This window comes from Phocoena sinus, chromosome 1, assembly GCF_008692025.1.
Source record: "Phocoena sinus isolate mPhoSin1 chromosome 1, mPhoSin1.pri, whole genome shotgun sequence".
NCBI classification, from domain to species: Eukaryota; Metazoa; Chordata; class Mammalia; order Artiodactyla; family Phocoenidae; genus Phocoena; species Phocoena sinus.
The window spans coordinates 35,691,911-35,707,395 of record NC_045763.1 but is presented as its reverse complement, the minus strand read 5'-3'; the positions used below and the strand labels follow the sequence as shown (position 1 = coordinate 35,707,395).

The 15,485-nt window shown below is 53.4% G+C and overlaps 2 protein-coding genes across 3 annotated transcripts; one reads left to right on the top strand and one right to left on the bottom strand.

Annotated features, from left to right (window-relative positions):
* Positions 1-3,705: 3,705 nt before the first annotated feature.
* On the top strand, positions 3,706-8,593 carry ELOVL1 (ELOVL fatty acid elongase 1). Its single transcript, XM_032650281.1, has 8 exons — positions 3,706-3,857; positions 6,394-6,453; positions 6,641-6,831; positions 7,009-7,089; positions 7,215-7,271; positions 7,361-7,466; positions 7,549-7,685; positions 7,862-8,593. The coding sequence occupies exons 1-8, from the start codon at positions 3,767-3,769 to the stop codon at positions 8,081-8,083; spliced, it is 945 nt and encodes a 314-aa protein (XP_032506172.1). The 5' UTR covers positions 3,706-3,766; the 3' UTR covers positions 8,084-8,593.
* Positions 8,594-8,763: 170 nt separating this feature from the next.
* On the bottom strand, positions 8,764-12,875 carry CDC20 (cell division cycle 20). 2 transcript variants are annotated; one of them, XM_032650258.1, is made up of 11 exons: positions 12,734-12,875; positions 12,387-12,575; positions 12,124-12,272; positions 11,940-12,036; positions 11,629-11,757; positions 11,332-11,528; positions 11,118-11,212; positions 10,740-10,968; positions 10,458-10,583; positions 9,393-9,510; positions 8,764-9,025 (listed from the first exon to the last, which is right to left on the bottom strand). In XM_032650258.1, the coding sequence occupies exons 2-11, from the start codon at positions 12,565-12,567 to the stop codon at positions 8,847-8,849; spliced, it is 1,500 nt and encodes a 499-aa protein (XP_032506149.1). In that variant the 5' UTR covers positions 12,568-12,575; positions 12,734-12,875; the 3' UTR covers positions 8,764-8,846. The 2 variants fall into 2 exon arrangements, with proteins under 2 accessions (XP_032506149.1, XP_032506158.1); XM_032650267.1 differs by having other exon boundaries at positions 12,704-12,807.
* Positions 12,876-15,485: the final 2,610 nt, after the last annotated feature.

Genomic DNA, 15,485 nt, shown 5'->3' with positions numbered 1-15,485 from the left:
CTCAGTGCCTGTTCTCAGCCAGTTCCCCTGTGTCTCCCATGCCCTGTTCCCTCCACGGCTTCACCTGCTCCCTCCCTCACCCACTCATGCACATACAGGCATACCTTTTCCCATTTTTTCCTGCTTCTGTGATCCCATTTACCTTTAGTTTTTCTGCAGAAACATATAAAGCTGCATAATCGGGGAAACAGAGTTGTTAACGTCCATACAGATGGTGGTTTTCAGGCTGAACCTTGGAGACGGTAAATCAGTAGTTTGTCTTCTGGGGAAAGAGGATGGAGAAAGGCCCCTCAGAGAGCCGTGAGTAAGATGTGAGTCAGAGAGAACGGGGCCAAGGGGACGTTGTCACATCACTTCCCGTTAGTCAGGAAGGCGCCAGGTGTTTCAGGGGGAGTTTCAGCTGTTGGACTGCCTATTATTCCCTACCCACACGAACACCTGGCCTTTATCCTTATCAAGACAGTTCCTGGACCCCTTCAGCTTCTCCAGTTCATCAGCCTGCCCCTGGTGTAGGTACCCTTCTGCGGACCCTCTTACCTCCAAGGCCTTCATCCTAGCTTCTCTGCAGGTCCCAAATGGTCCCATTTCCTCCCAGTCCACTGACAAAGTTATCCTTCTTTTCTATATATTTCAGACTGGGAGGTGTTCTCTTGAGCCAAAGGCTAACCCCTCCATGTGTGCTGGATCTCACTGTCTTCCATACAGCACATAAACACGCTCAAGCCTCTTCCCATTAAAAACAACCCTTAGAATCAATCTGGAGGTGAGAGCGAGGCACTGATATTTTTAAAACTTCCCAGGTGGTTCTAGTGTGTAGCCAGGGCTGAAAAAGATAAACAATTAAAATCCAAACTTCTTACCAAGCGAGGCATATACATGGCTCTTCATAACTGACTCTTGCTGACATTTCCCCCTTAGCTATACGACCTTTGGGCTGGAGCCACACCAAACTACCCAGAGCTCCCTAAACCTGCCACATCTCCTGCTTCTATGCCTTCACACACATGCTTCCCTCTGCCTGGAATACGTTCCCCTGCCTTCTAGAAAGCGTCCTTTAATGCTCAGCTTTGGTGTCATTTCTTTGAAGCCTTCAAGAACTAATCCCCACCTTGGGGTAAGGTGCCCCCCTTGGTGCTCTCTTAACTCTCTGGGTTTATCTCTGTGGGAATACTCACCACACGCTTCTGTAATTGTTAATTTATATGTCTGTCTTCTCGTCTAGACTGTGAGTATTTTGCAGTAACCCCAGGGCCATGGAGATACCATTTGGTAGGACCTCGGGTGGTCTATAGGTGGTCTATATCAGATATTTGAAGACGCTTTCTCCTAGGACTAGGACAGGAACTGAAGGAAGTGAGTCTTTGGGCATGTTCATTCATGTAGTCAGTGGGCATTTACTGAGGGATTGCTGTGGTCATTTACCCGCGTGGTCCAGGTGAGTAATGGATAGTTGAAGTTCTCTATCTCTAACGGACCTCTGGAACTGTTTCATCATTTATAATAGTCGACTTTGTTCATCTCTAGATGGACACTTAATCCAAAGCCCCTCAATAGTGCTCTCTGAACAGTGCTTTGCACACAGTAAGCATTTAGGAAATGTTTGTTAAATGAATGCTTATGAATCTACATACAAGTATATACCTTCTTGCTTCCCCCCTTGTCTATGATATGTCAAGATAGAAGCAGTGCTGAGCACTTTACCTGGGTCATCTCCTTTAACCTTCACAACAATCATATGAGACGGGTACCGTTGTTCACATTTTATGGAGGTTCAGCCACTTCCATTAAGTCATATAGATACTAAGTGGAAGATTTAAATTCAGGCCTTTGGAGTTAGGTGTGACCCCAAAGCCACTGAAGTATACCTAACACAGTAAATATTTATTGACTCAACAGATAGTACCACCCCAAGGGAAGTAGAAAGGCTTTTGAATTCTTAATGTTTTCCCCACTTGACTCTGGGTCCCTTGACCTCTCTTCCACTTCACACATTTCTCATTCACTCTAATATTCCACAAACATTGTGGAGGGTCAAGTGAGTCTGACATTAGGCCAGATGCTAGAGGTACAGAGACAACTAAAACATAGTGAGGGGGCATGCAGATAATTGCATTGCAGGGAGATTGTGGAAGCGAAGGCAGGGGCTGATTTATTGCCTGGGAGAGCGGCTTGTATCTTGTATTGAGTTAGGAGACAAGGCTTGGAGCGGTGGGGGGATATGAAAGACGCTGATATCCTTGGGGAACAGTTGAAGCATAGGATGTGGCCCAGGAGAATAGCACTGGTAGAATGGGAGGCTGAGGGCCAGATCAGGTAGCCCGTCGTGTACCATGCTAAGAAGTTTGAGCCTTTTGAATAGTTGAATTCTTTTGCCATTTCCTTTCAAGCATAGGTACTAATGGGCTAGATCATAGCTGTACTTTGGCTCTGACCTCTTAACTCTGAGACTAAACTTCCACATAGCTAGATCCCACCACTGAGGAACACATTGTTTCTTCCAAACCACCACCTCCTCTGAATTCCACGTGTACATCATACAATCCTGTATGCAGTTATTAGCACTGTTTCAGGCGCTGCTGGAGATACAGATTTCATTTCGCAGAAACCTAGTCCTCACCTCCAGTAGTTCAGTCTAGTTGGTGAGTGTGTGGATGAGGGAAGGGAGAGCGCACGGAGCCAGACCACACAGCTAAGTGTACAGAGAGGGTCCAGCTGTCTTGGGGAAATCTCCAGTGTCTGCTTCTCCAATCCCGTCAGTTTCCAAACCTTCTTAGGTCAGGGTGCTCTCTCACCTGGTCTCCCCGCCAGTACCCTCATCTCACTGGATGCCAGAGCAAAGTGATTGGGCTAGGCAGTAAACCCCATGCAGGGACGGCACCTGCCTTGTTCATTGATGTGCCACCAGCACTTAACCCTGTACGTGGTCGAAAAATATGAGATGAATATTTAACAATACAGGTCTGATTGTAGCCTCCTCAAAACTCTTCAGTTTCTCCTCTGCTTCCAGAAGAAACCAAACTGCTCCATTTGGCCTTCAAGACCACTACATTCAGCCACAGTTGGCTTCACTTCCCTCTTTTTCCTTTTACTACCTTGAAGGCCAGTGTAGCCAGTGATTCACTAACTGTTGCTGCCCCAGGCTACTTGTATTCTCCCACCTCCGGTCCACACAATCCTTTCAGCAACTCCTAACGCTAGGCTCATCCAAGTTTATGGGCTGTTAGGGAAGGCTTCCCCGCGCAGCCTCTCCCTCGGGCTGAGACCTCCCCGCTGCCCCAGTCCGCTCTCCGCACACACACAGGCTGCCTGCAGCCCACCCCTCCGGTCCCACCCTCTAGACAGGGAGCTCTTTGCGGGGAGGGCTGACCCTGGAACTCTTCCCAGGGTCCCAGGCCGGGTGGACCGGCCGCGAAAGAAGCTGTGTTGGTCTTGTTGGTGGATAAACCCCCAGAGGGCCCAGAATGAGGCCATGCGCAGGCTGAACGTCAGGAAGGCGCAGGGTGCAACTGGGGCGGGCCGGGGCCAGGCCGCGCGAGCTGACGGAGATGGGAGGCGATGCGGCGGGAAGGGGTAGGGAGCAGGGGCTGGGCGTGCTTCCTGCCCGAGGCCCGGCGGCCCGCCCCGCCCCCGCCCCCGCCCCCACCCCGCGGGCCCAGCAGAGACGGGGCTGGCCGGCCCCTCCTGCCTCAGCCCGCGGCCCAATCAGCGGGCGCCCCCCACCCGGCCCGCCCCCTCCCCCTCTGGTGACAGAAAGTCGGCCCAGCAGATGAGGAAGTGGCAGGCAGCCTGGCCCTGGGGACACCTCTCCGGCCCTGCTCCTTCCGAGCCCTCCACGACTGCCCGCCTGGCCCCCACTGGTGAGTCGGGACCTCCCAGGGCGGGCTCGCCACGTGCCCAGGCCCCTGCCCCGCTGGGCCGCCCGGCCTGCCCTGCCCTGCCCAGGCTGTGGGCGAGGCCGTTCCTGGGGAGGGTGGGTGGGAGGTCCCAGCTCTCCGGGGCTGGGCCTCCCCAGCAGCCTCCCTCCCGCCAGGCCCCCATTTGCTTGAACCTGGGCCTTCCTCTACCACCTCCTTCTCTTGCCCCTCTCCCCCTCTTACTCCTTCCAACCCTTGGCGCCCTTGTGCACCGCCACCGCCCCCTTCCTTTGCCTGTCTGCCTTTCCCTTTCATCCATCTGAAAGGAAGGAAGGACCAGACTGAGTTCTCCCACTAGGGACACACCCAGATTCAGCTCAGACTTGGGGAGAGGTCCTTCCAGAAGCCTCGAGCCACCCCTGACCCCCAGGGTGCATGCGTGTGTAGGCTGGGGGGAGGTGAACTTGGGGATGGTGGCTGAGAGAGCCTGGGAGATAACAAGCTGGCAAGCTCACATGGGCCGGGAGGAACTGTGTGTTAGATCACATGCTTCTGGGTAGGCCCTACCCCAGAATAAGCAGCCAACAAAAGTCTGATTGTGAATGAATGAATGAATGAATGAATGAAGAATGGTGACTGCCATCCGTGAAGAGAGAGCTGTGGGGGTGCCTGACCCAGGACAGGTACATGTCTGCACACAGTGTGGGTGATGTTGGGTTCGTTCACCTGCAGGTGGGCTGTGTGAGTTTATGTGTGTGACCACGTTCATCTGAGACTCAGACGTGTGAGGAAACCTGCGTTTGAGCACAGGCACTTGCACATGGTAATGCGGGTCCTGTGAAGGAGTGTGTGTGTGTTTGGGTGTGTTTGCCAGTGTGAACGTAGCTCGGAGCAGGCCTGAGTGTTGGAGACCATGCATGTCAAAGTCCATGAAGACTTGTCCGGGTGGTCAGAGTGTCAGAGGAGGGCACTTGCAGCCTGCAGGAGCCAGGTGGGCTCTGCGTGCACGTGCGTGCTATAGCCACTGGCGAGTTGTCGTTGGTGGCGGGGAGCTGTGACGGGCTGTGTGTATGGGAGGACTTGGAGCCTGACCTTGATGGGGCAGTTGTGGGTCGGCATGGAAGTTGGGGGAGCGTCTGTGACATGTGTGTGTGAGGGGCGCGTGTGCAGCCTCCGTAGCTGTGTCAGAAGGTGTGTTCTTCACTTAGTACCTGCACAGGTGCTTCTCTGGGTAGAGGGAGCCTGGCCGACCAGAGTGCAGGCAGCTCGCAGAGCATCTGCTGTTCTGGCTGTTTGGGGAACGCCTTGCCCCTCTGGGACTGCCTCGAGTCCCAGGCTGTCCTCCCCGCCTGGGCCAAGGCTTTTGTGTCCCGGTGAGCCCTCCCCCGACATTCCTTCAGGCTCTGAGGGGAAGAGGGCCTAGCCCATTATGACCCCCTACTTGAGGGAGGGGAAGATTCCTGAGACCTCCCCTACTCCCCACCTCCTCACATGCCACTCCCTGCCCCTCCCTGGGAGAGAAGGGTGATGGTACCCATTCTGAAGTAGGACAAACTGAGAATTTATGGCTAATTTAGGAGGGGATGCTGGGTGTGGGTTTTCAGCAGTTCTCTTTGGGCCAAGGCTAGGCCTGGGGCTGGCGTCCTGGGAGGTTTCTAGCCAAAACCTAGAACCTTAGCTCATCTGACTGGTCTGGGGTGGGTGGGTGGTGAGTCCTGGGCTTTACTTGGGTTTCTCAATCCTGGTGGGTCCCCCAGGTACTGACCTGTGGCCTGGACCCACCCTCCACCCCATGTGCAGTACAGCGGGGCAAGCAGAGGGCGGGGCTGCTGCCAGATCTAGTCAGACAGGTGGAGCCGCCAGGGCAGGAGTCTCAAAGAGCCAGGCTCCTGGAGAGGGAGGGTGAGAGGAGAGCTCCGGAGACGAGAGGAGAGGCTGGAGGTGAGAGCCAAGGAGGGCAGAGGAGAGCCCGAGGGGGTGACTCAGGAGGGGAGAGGATAGGAGGGACCATCCCGGGAGATGTGCATCCTGAAATGGGGCAGGAGAAGTTGAAGGGGAGGACCCCTGGAGAGAAGGAAGACTCCAGGGCTGGAGAGGTGAGGGACTGGCAAGGAAGGGAGAGGAGGTTCGTTCTGGAGGTGAGTTCCCTGTTGGTAGGAATTAAGACTCTCTGGAAAGAGACCAGAAATTGAGAGTCCTCTTGTGGAAGAAGGGAGGGGAGGTCAGGAAGTAAAAATCTCTGGAGAGGAGCAGAGCGTGAGGAGAGGAGAGGAGAGGAAGGTGTGGAGAGGAAGGGCGGAAGAGCCCTTCCCAGGCAGGCAGGGTATGCGGGAAGCAGATCCCGCCCCCCACCCCGAGCGGCCTCCTCCTCACCCTAGTCCCCAGCAATTCCTTCCTCTCACTGCTCTGTCCTTTCTGCAGTGAGGTGTTGGGAGTTGTCGCGTCTGGTCTGTGTCCTGTCTGTGGGTCAGGGGTGAAATTGGGGCGTGGGGGGAACACAGACGGCCCTGTCTGACACCCATCCTCCCTACCTCGCCAGAGTCCTTAGCCAGGATGGAGGCTGTTGTGAACTTGTACCAGGAGATGATGAAGCATGCAGGTGAGATGCTGTCCTCCAACCCTTTCTCCCTCCCACCCTGGGATCCCTGGATCTAGGGCTGTCTCCTAATGGTGGAGAGTCCCTTCAAATCCCTTGACCCTTTGTGACCTGATCTCATGTCTGCACACCTGGTGGGGACCCTTTGGACTCTGTGACCCTTCCTGACTCCTTTGACCCTTATTCACAGATCCCCGGATCCAGGGCTACCCTCTGATGGGGTCCCCCCTGCTAATGACCTCTATCCTCCTGACCTACGTGTACTTCGTTCTTTCACTTGGGCCTCGCATCATGGCCAATCGGAAGCCCTTCCAGCTCCGCAGCTTCATGGTTGTCTACAACTTCTCACTGGTGGCATTTTCCCTCTACATCGTCTATGAGGTGGGCCCCCAGGATGCCTAGGCTTTAATTCCTGCCGGCAGGATAAGGGGCAGGCCTTAGGGCCAGAGCATGGCATCTCCTTTCCAGAGAGGCTCAGCTCTATTTCTCCGTCTAGAGAACAGAAGAGACTTGGGGGAGGGAGGGAAGTCTGGCGGTCTAATCCACACCCCTTCATAGTTCCTGATGTCTGGCTGGCTGAGCACCTACACCTGGCGCTGCGACCCAGTGGACTTTTCCAGCAACCCCGAGGCACTGAGGGTAAGTGGGGACGGAGGCCAGGTCCTTAGCAACCTGGGGTTAGGAGCAGTTTGGATGTGCCCTGTGCTCATGAGCCAGTTTAGAGAGGCTCTTGGCGGTCCTAAGGCTGCCCTGACTTCTTACAGATGGTCCGAGTGGCCTGGCTCTTCCTGTTCTCCAAGTTCATTGAGCTGATGGACACGGTGAGTAGTTACATGAGATTCGAGAACTTATGGGGAGAAAGGAGTGAGAGGCCCTGGCTCTGAAACCCCTTACCCCACTCTTCTCTCAGGTGATCTTTATTCTCCGGAAGAAAGATGGACAGGTGACCTTCCTACATGTCTTCCACCACTCAGTGCTTCCCTGGAGCTGGTGGTGGGGGGTAAAATTTGCTCCAGGTGAGTGGTGAAGACCACGGGGGAGGAGGGACAGGCACTGGGGACCAGAGGCCCAACTCAGGTCCTGATTGTCCATGCACAGGAGGAATGGGCTCTTTCCACGCCATGATCAACTCCTCTGTGCACGTCATCATGTACCTGTACTATGGATTGTCTGCCCTTGGCCCTGTGGCTCAGCCCTACCTTTGGTGGAAAAAGCACATGACAGCTGTCCAGCTGGTGAGGGGCCTGAGCCTGACCTACAACCATCCCCTCAACATTCTGGTCTGGATCCTACCTTTAGCCAGCCTACTTCACCTTTGACCCCAGCCCTCCCTACTCAGCATTCTGTTTTTCTACCCCCTTTCCCTCCGGTCCTCTCACTGTGCCCTTTGACCCTTGCCTTTCTGTCCTAGATCCAGTTTGTCCTGGTCTCGCTGCACATCTCCCAGTACTACTTCATGCCCAGCTGTAACTACCAGTATCCAATCATCATCCACCTCATCTGGATGTACGGCACCATCTTCTTCTTGCTCTTCTCCAATTTCTGGTATCAGTCTTACACCAAAGGCAAGCGGCTGCCCCGTGTACTTCAGCAAAATGGAGCTCCAGGTACTGCCAAAGTCAAGGCTAACTGAGAAACATGGCCTAGCTAGGCGCCCACCTAAGTGCCTCAGGACTGCACCTCAGGCAGCATCTGTCATTGTCCTCCCCAGCTACACCTGTGACCAGGGCTTATGTGGTCAGGACTGAGCAGGTGACAGGTCCTCTGCTCCCCACAGCTGGTACACAGGGACCACTGCTTCCATTCCTCCTCTTCTGGCCAGCCCCAGGGACAAGGCCTCGTTGCCCTCTGCCACTCCAGAGCCAGGGGCCGAAAGGGCTGGACACTTATTTCCCCCTCCCTGCCTTACACGTGGGAGAGGAGCACTCAGGGCTGGTCCCCACCAGGGTCGTGTGGCCTTTTTCCTCACACTGAAGAGGTCAGCAATAATCTGTCACTGTGGACCCAGGCTCCCTCCTTCTCCACCCCACACTGAAGTAGGAGCTTCTTGGCCAAAGGTCAGGGTGGTGGGGGCCTGGGAATACAGCCTGTGGAGGCTGCTCACTCCTTTATGTCTTCATTAAAAGTGACAGAGGAAACCGCTGAGGCTGTGTGTGTACATGTGTGAATGGAGGAGGTGGGTACGAAGCCTGCCAGCCTGTCTGCAAACAGGAGGGATGGTCAAGGTGCCCACAGGATGGATGTTTCTAGCTCTCTGATCACAGTAGAGAGGAGCCCCGGGGAAGGCTGCTGGGACAGAGGTCATGCCAGGAGAAGAGGGAGATGTGACTTTATTAGAAAAGTAAAAAAAAAAAAAAAAAAACAAAAAAAACACAAAAAACTGAGCTGAGTTGGTCTTAACGGATGCCTTGGTGGATAAGGCTGCTTTTGGCTGCACTGGCCTTCTCCCGCTCGCGCCGCCGGGCAGCGTCCAACTCAAAGCAGCGCCACAGACGCAGGGTCTCATCTGCTGCTGCTGATGCCACTGTAGCCCCATCTGGGCTCATGGTCAGACTAAGGACCCGGGCTGTGTGACCTGGGGCATGAGGAGGGAAAAAGTGAGAGCAGTACAAATGAAGGTAGATACCTATAGCCTTCCAATTTTGAGAGCTTGTTTATAACAGTCTGAGATAATTAACAATTCACACACTGTAAAGTTCATCCTTTTAAAGTGTACCGTTCATTGGTTCCTAGTATATTCAGAGTTGTGCAACCATCACAACAGTAATTCCAGAATTTTTTCTTCACTCCATAAAGAAAGTCCTCATTACCCTCTCCCCTCAGCCTCTAGCAACCATTAATCTGTTTTCTCCCTCTCTGCATTTGCCTTTTCTGGACATTTCATATAAATAGTCATATAATACGTGCCCTTTTGTTTCTGGCTTCTGTCACTTAGCACCTACCTTTCAGCTCAGCCACCTTGGCCATGGTTGGGTACTTCCAAATAACCAGCTGGTTCTGGGCAAAGCCATGGCCTGAGATGAGCTCCTTGTAGTGGGGAGACCAGAGGATGGAGCACACCTGTGGAGAGGGAATGGCACGGGCATGACGTACACAGAGCCAACACTACTCAAATCAGAACCAAGTCCACCGTGGTGTTAGCCACCCTACCAGGTGCTACGGACTCAGACTTGAATGACTGTAGTCCTTACAAAAGCCTTTTGAGAGTTATAACTGTTATTCACTTTACAGATCAGGAATCAAGCAGAAGGAAGTTCAGCAAGCTGCTTAAGATCACATGCAAGTTAAGTTAGGAGGCAGAGCCAGAATTTGAACCTGAGCCCAAGGTTAGAATGAAGGCTGCATGTGCTGGGCAAGGGGGTGGCAAGAGGAAGCTGCAGTGCTTGCAGGGAGACACACCAGCAAGGGCCTCAAATATCATTCTAAAGCATTTGGATTATATACTGTAGGTGATAGGGAGCACTTGCAGGGTTTAAAGAGGACAGAAACAGACCACCCAGACCAGTGTAGAGGACAGACTGGAAGAGATATGAAAAGAGGACAGACTGGAAGAGATATGAAAAGACCACTGCTGTGAGCCTCCACTGGGGAGAAGGATGAGGCTGAGGGGAGGGGACACGCGTAAATGATATTCTGAGGTAAAACTGAGACATCTTGGTGACTAGGTGGGGAGGATGAAAGATTCTAGGTTTTTCAGATTTCTGAGTGGTGTCCCTCACAACAACATAGGAGGATGAGGAATGCATTTCAGGGAGGCAAGGAGAAGTGCCAAGTTTAATTTGGGACATATTAGGGTGGTGCCACCTATAGCACATGGCGTTAGAGACAAGCTCTCGTGGACTGTTGGAAATGTGGGTCTGGAGCTCGTGAGTGAGAGCTGAGTTAGAAGTTTGGAAACCATCAGGGTATAGCATCGGTGAAGCCACTGGAGGGGACATGGTTGCCCAGAAGGCTATATAGAATTAAGAACGCATTTGGGAGTGAGAGGCTGGAATAAGGAAGACTACCTGGGAATGGGCATCCACAGCACTCAGACAGGCCCCAGAGCAGACATTCCAGATACGAATGTGTCGATCACTTGTGCCTCCTCCAGTTGCCAGGACATTGGGCTGCCAGGGACACCAAGCTACAGCCTAGGTGTGATAAAAAGTTGGGGTCAGCAGGTACTAGAGCTAGACACAGAGCTATAGGGCTCACAGATTAACCCAGTCCAATGCCACCATCCCATGTCCCCAGAGGTTCTGAGTGAGAGTCTGCAGAGGCCCAGCCCAGCCCAGCCCAACTCTCACCTTGACAGCCCCTTGATGCTGGGTGAATGTCTGCAGAGGAACCCAGCCACCTTCTCCAGGAGCACTAGGCCACACGTTGACCAAGTTATCGTTGCCGCCACTGGCTAAATGTCGTCCATCTGGGGCCCAGCGCAGCCCACACACTTCCTGGCTGTGGCCACTCAATGTGGCCACATGGTGTTCTGCTACCCTAACATCATGGTGGTGGATGTGGCCAGAGCGTGAGCCACTGCAGGGGGGAAGAAGGGAATCAGGTCCTATAGCAGTGCCAAACGCCACCAGCAGGCCAGAGCTGCATCAGTTCAGAGGTGTACAGTCCGGGGAGAGGGGGCCAAAATCATAGACTGATTTTGTAACAGACTAGCAAAAACCACTAACCTGGACAGGATATAGCTATTCCAACAGAGGGAGCCCACTCGGGCAGAATGACTGGTCATGTTTCGAAGCCGTTTCTGCTGTTGCACATCCCATAGCTACAGAGAGAGAAGACCATGAAGATCAGGGCTTGGCATTAACATCCTCCTGCTGGGCAAGACCCCTGGGGGTCTTGTTCTGGGGAACAACAGAGCTGCAGCACAGGGACAAGCCTCACCTGCACCTCAGCACTGCTGGTGCCCACAGCCAGGTAGTTGCCCTCTTTGATCCAGGCCACAGAAGATACATAGTCCCCAGGCTGCTCCAATTGCAGCAGCTGCAGGATGTCACCAGAGCTAGCACTCCACAAGTACACACTGTTGTCCAAAGCCACAGCCAGTACATTCCCAGAGCTCCAATCCACAAGGTTCAGGTCTGCCAGAGGGGGAAGGGAAGAGCATGAGCTTTCTAGTTTGCCTAGTCCCTCTCTCTCCCTTTTTCTCCGTCCACCGGTCAGGGAGAAGGCTGCACTTACAGTAGTCATTCCGGATTTCAGGGGCGTCCAGGATGCGGTCTGGCAGGGAAGGAATGTAACGGCAGGTCTTCCTGCTGGAGCTGGGCGTGGCCTTCTGGCTATAGAGCACTTTCAGTCTGTTCTGGTAACCTGTAGCAACGGAGTAGGTCTAGACACTGGGAGAATTGACACCTCCCCCTGCCCCTAACTAGGAAGGCCAGAGAAGCACCTTCACTCCTTTCAGTCTTAGGTGGGAAGAGCCATCTCATCTATCCCGAGCCCTGGGGATGGAATGACACCTCCCTCCAAGAGCTGAAAACTTCAGGTCTTACCCTCTGGGGCATTTTGTGGTTTTCCACTGAGCCGAAGGATCTTGGCTTCCTCCACATCAAAACCGTTCAGGTTCAAAGCCCATGCTTTCTGATGTTCCTGGCACATAAGGGTGGTGGTGAGGTGGTGGTATCATCCAGATTATACAGATCGGTTTCCTGCCTTAAGCCCCCCTGGGACACACACCTTCTTGGTGGGCGTCTGACTGTCTTCGGGCTGGTTCTCCTTGCTCAGCAGGAAGCTAGCGACCTCCATCTGGGAAGCACTGCGATGGGGGATATAGCGGTCACCGCCAGGTTTGCTGGGAGTGGTCTGATTCTTGGAGCTGGATTTGCCTGGGGCAGGGAGAGGGAAGTCAGACTGTCACAACAGGCTCCCATGGGAGCAGTCGTGAAGGCTGTTCTCAGCCCTTCCCTCTTCCTGACCGCGTCCCGCCGCACCCTACTGACCGGGAGTTCGGCCCGGGGTCCTGCCGGCACTGTGGGATCGGTTGGCTGCCCGCATAGGCGAGGGGGCCGGCCCCGCGGCTTCCTTCGCCTTGCGCTGCCAGCGCGCAGGGGGTGCATTGGGGATGGGTGTATCCAGCTGCAGCAGCGAGTGCAGGTCACTCTCGAACACGAACTGGGCCATGGGAGTGTCTGGAGGGGGAGGGTTACCCACTGAGCCCCGGAGGAAGAAAGGCGACCGTGCTCTGGGACAGCCGACCACACAGGGCCACCCCCGGCCGCAGCCCCTCCCAGCCCGGCACCCCAGGCCGCGGCCTCACCCCGGTTCGCTCGGCCCAGCCGCCTCTCACCGTCAGCTCAAAGCAGACTCCGATTCCAGACTGGCCTTAGCAGTGCGGATTTACACTTCTTAAACTCTCCGCTCCGAGCACTCATTGGCTCCTTCAAAACCCAACCGTCGCAACTGTCGCCCTTGCCCATTGGCCTCTACGGCACAGGGGGCGGGTCTTCCGGGGCAAGTCGCAGATCTCACGGGAGTCCTGCAGTGGAGCGGAGTTTGAAGGGTGGGAGAGAGGCAAAGGCAGGTCCTGCGCCACCAGGTGTCGGAAAGCGGGGCTGGGCTGGGCGGGGCGGGGCGCGTCGCGTCGCGTCGCGTCGCGTCTGGGGGCGTGCCTGAGCTGCGTGCATTCCCCAGTCGCTTCCATTCATTCCTCAGCCTCCCCGCACCCGCCCTTCACGCTTAACTCTGCTTGTGGATCGTGTTTATGATACAAAGTGCAGGACTCGGCGTAATGACCTAAAGCACTTGAGCCTTTTTAGAGGAGGTTACATGCAGTGGCTGGCCGGCCAGCCGGCCCGCGGGCAGGGAGGCGGGGGCAGGAGTTGATTGAGCAGCTTAGAAGCAGAAAGAAGGCGGGAGCGTCCACTGTTAGCTTAGTGCCTGCGGAAACACTGATAGGAAGGAAGTTGCTCATTTGTTTGTTTTTAAAAACTGTTTTGTTTGTTGTTGTTTTACAAACAAGGAAAATGAGGCTGAAAGAGGGGTGAATTCCTTATGGTCAAGAAAAAAGATCAGGATTCAGGATTCAGATCTGCCTATCTGGGAGATAAGATTGGACTGCCCTGCGAGGGAAACAGGGGCTCACCCCCATGGGGGTTTAGAGATGTCAGGGGTTTTAGAGATCCGCTAGTCTAATCTGCACATGGTGCACCCTCCCCATCCCAGCAACATACCCATATTTTACAGGTGAAGAAACCGCGGCCCAAGAAAGGATTTGCCCGAGGTCCCATGTTGTTAGGAGTCCAGGCCTGACTCCCATTCAATCCGTGCTCTAATAATGACTTCAGTGAATTGTATGATATGCTTAGAGGTGAAGCAACAATAATAAAAATAATCATGGGTACCATTTCCTGGCCATCTGCTAACTGCGGTATTTAAACAGTTTACATACATTACTGCGTTTAATCCTTAATCCCATATCATAAAGCAGATGCTTTATTCCCTTTTTACAAAAAAAGAAACCTGGTCAGGGAAAGGTTTGAAACTTGCCCAAAGGCATACAGGCCATAGTAATTGGTGGAGCCAAACTATCTAACGAACCTCAGCAATCTAACCATATGCTACACTGCCCCAGTGAGAAGCTAGAAAAAAATCGCGTTTTCAATCATTAGCCTAAGATCAACTCTGATGATGACAGAGAAAATTTGGGGGACTTTAACCCAAATGATATTGTTATTATTTTTAATTTTGAAGCATTCATGCTGTCTCTTTCCAATTACTTTGGAAAACAAGGAGTTAGATATCCTGGGGTTGGAAATGGGGAGTCCCTGAACCCCAGAGGACATAGAAAGGTCAGGCTGGTCAGGGCCTTCAATGTTAAGCTAAGGAATTTGGACTTTATCTGCCAGGCATTGTGGAGTCAGTGAGTTTCTGTGCAGGTAAGGGCCAAACAAAACATTTCTGAGGGCAGAACATAGCGAGCAATTTGCAGCTTCTGGTGTAAGGGTCACTGTAGAGGAAAAGAACAACAGGGTAAATGAGAGTACAACTTCAGGGAATTTGAACATTTAAAAATAAAGGAATGAAAGAAGCCAGTGGAGATTATAACTGACATGGACCTTGAAGTTGGAGGGATTCTAATATGATACAAAATGGTCAAATAGAGTGATGACAGAAAAGGTCAGAGTTGGCTATTGGGAAACAAATCTTCGGTGACCTTGGAGAGAAAGGGATCAGGTGAGGCAGTGCTTGGGTTCTGTTTGGAAGGGGTTGCAGAAAGAAGGGTGGGGAGAATGTGGAGGCAGCAAGCATGGGCTACTTGTATAAGAAATTTGGGAGTGAAAAAGAGGGTAGTGCATGGGAGCTGGAGGGAATGCCAGCATCAAGATGCCTATGCATCTTTGAAGGTGAAGAGCCAAAGGAGATGGAAGAGGGTAGAACAAGCACCTTGCCCAGGAAGAAAGGGGATAGAAAACACAGGCAGCTTTTTCAGTCTAGGGGAGAAAGATCAATTCCTCTTAGGCTGGAGGAAAGGAGAACGAGGCTTTAGAGATAGATAATTAGAGGCTGAGGAGCTGCTTGGATTGGGGAACTCCCACCGGAAGGACCTGAATGTAGGGAAGCAGAGGACATGGAGGGAATAAAATACAGGTGATATTCAGCGGGTGGAACAGCCCAGTTGGGATAAAAATAAAGATAACCCTGTAGGGACTACCCTGGTGGTTCAGTGGTTAAGAATCCGCCTGCCAATGCAGGGGACACGGGTTTGATCCTTGGTCCGGGAAGATCCCACATGCCCACAGAGCAACAAAGCCCGTGCGTCACAACTACTGAGCCTGCACCCTAGAGCCCGTGAGCCACAACTACTGAGCCCGCGTGCCACATCTACTTAAGCCCACACACCTAGAGCCTGTGCTCCGCAATAAGAAGCCCACGCACCCACTGCAACGAAGAGTAGCCCCCCGCTCGCCACAACCAGAGAAAGCTCGCACGCAGCAACGAAGACCCAATGCAGCCAAAAATTAATTTAAAAATTAATTAAAAAAAAAAGATAACCCTGGGCTTCCCTGGTGGCGCAGTGGTTGAGAGTCCGCCTGCCGCTG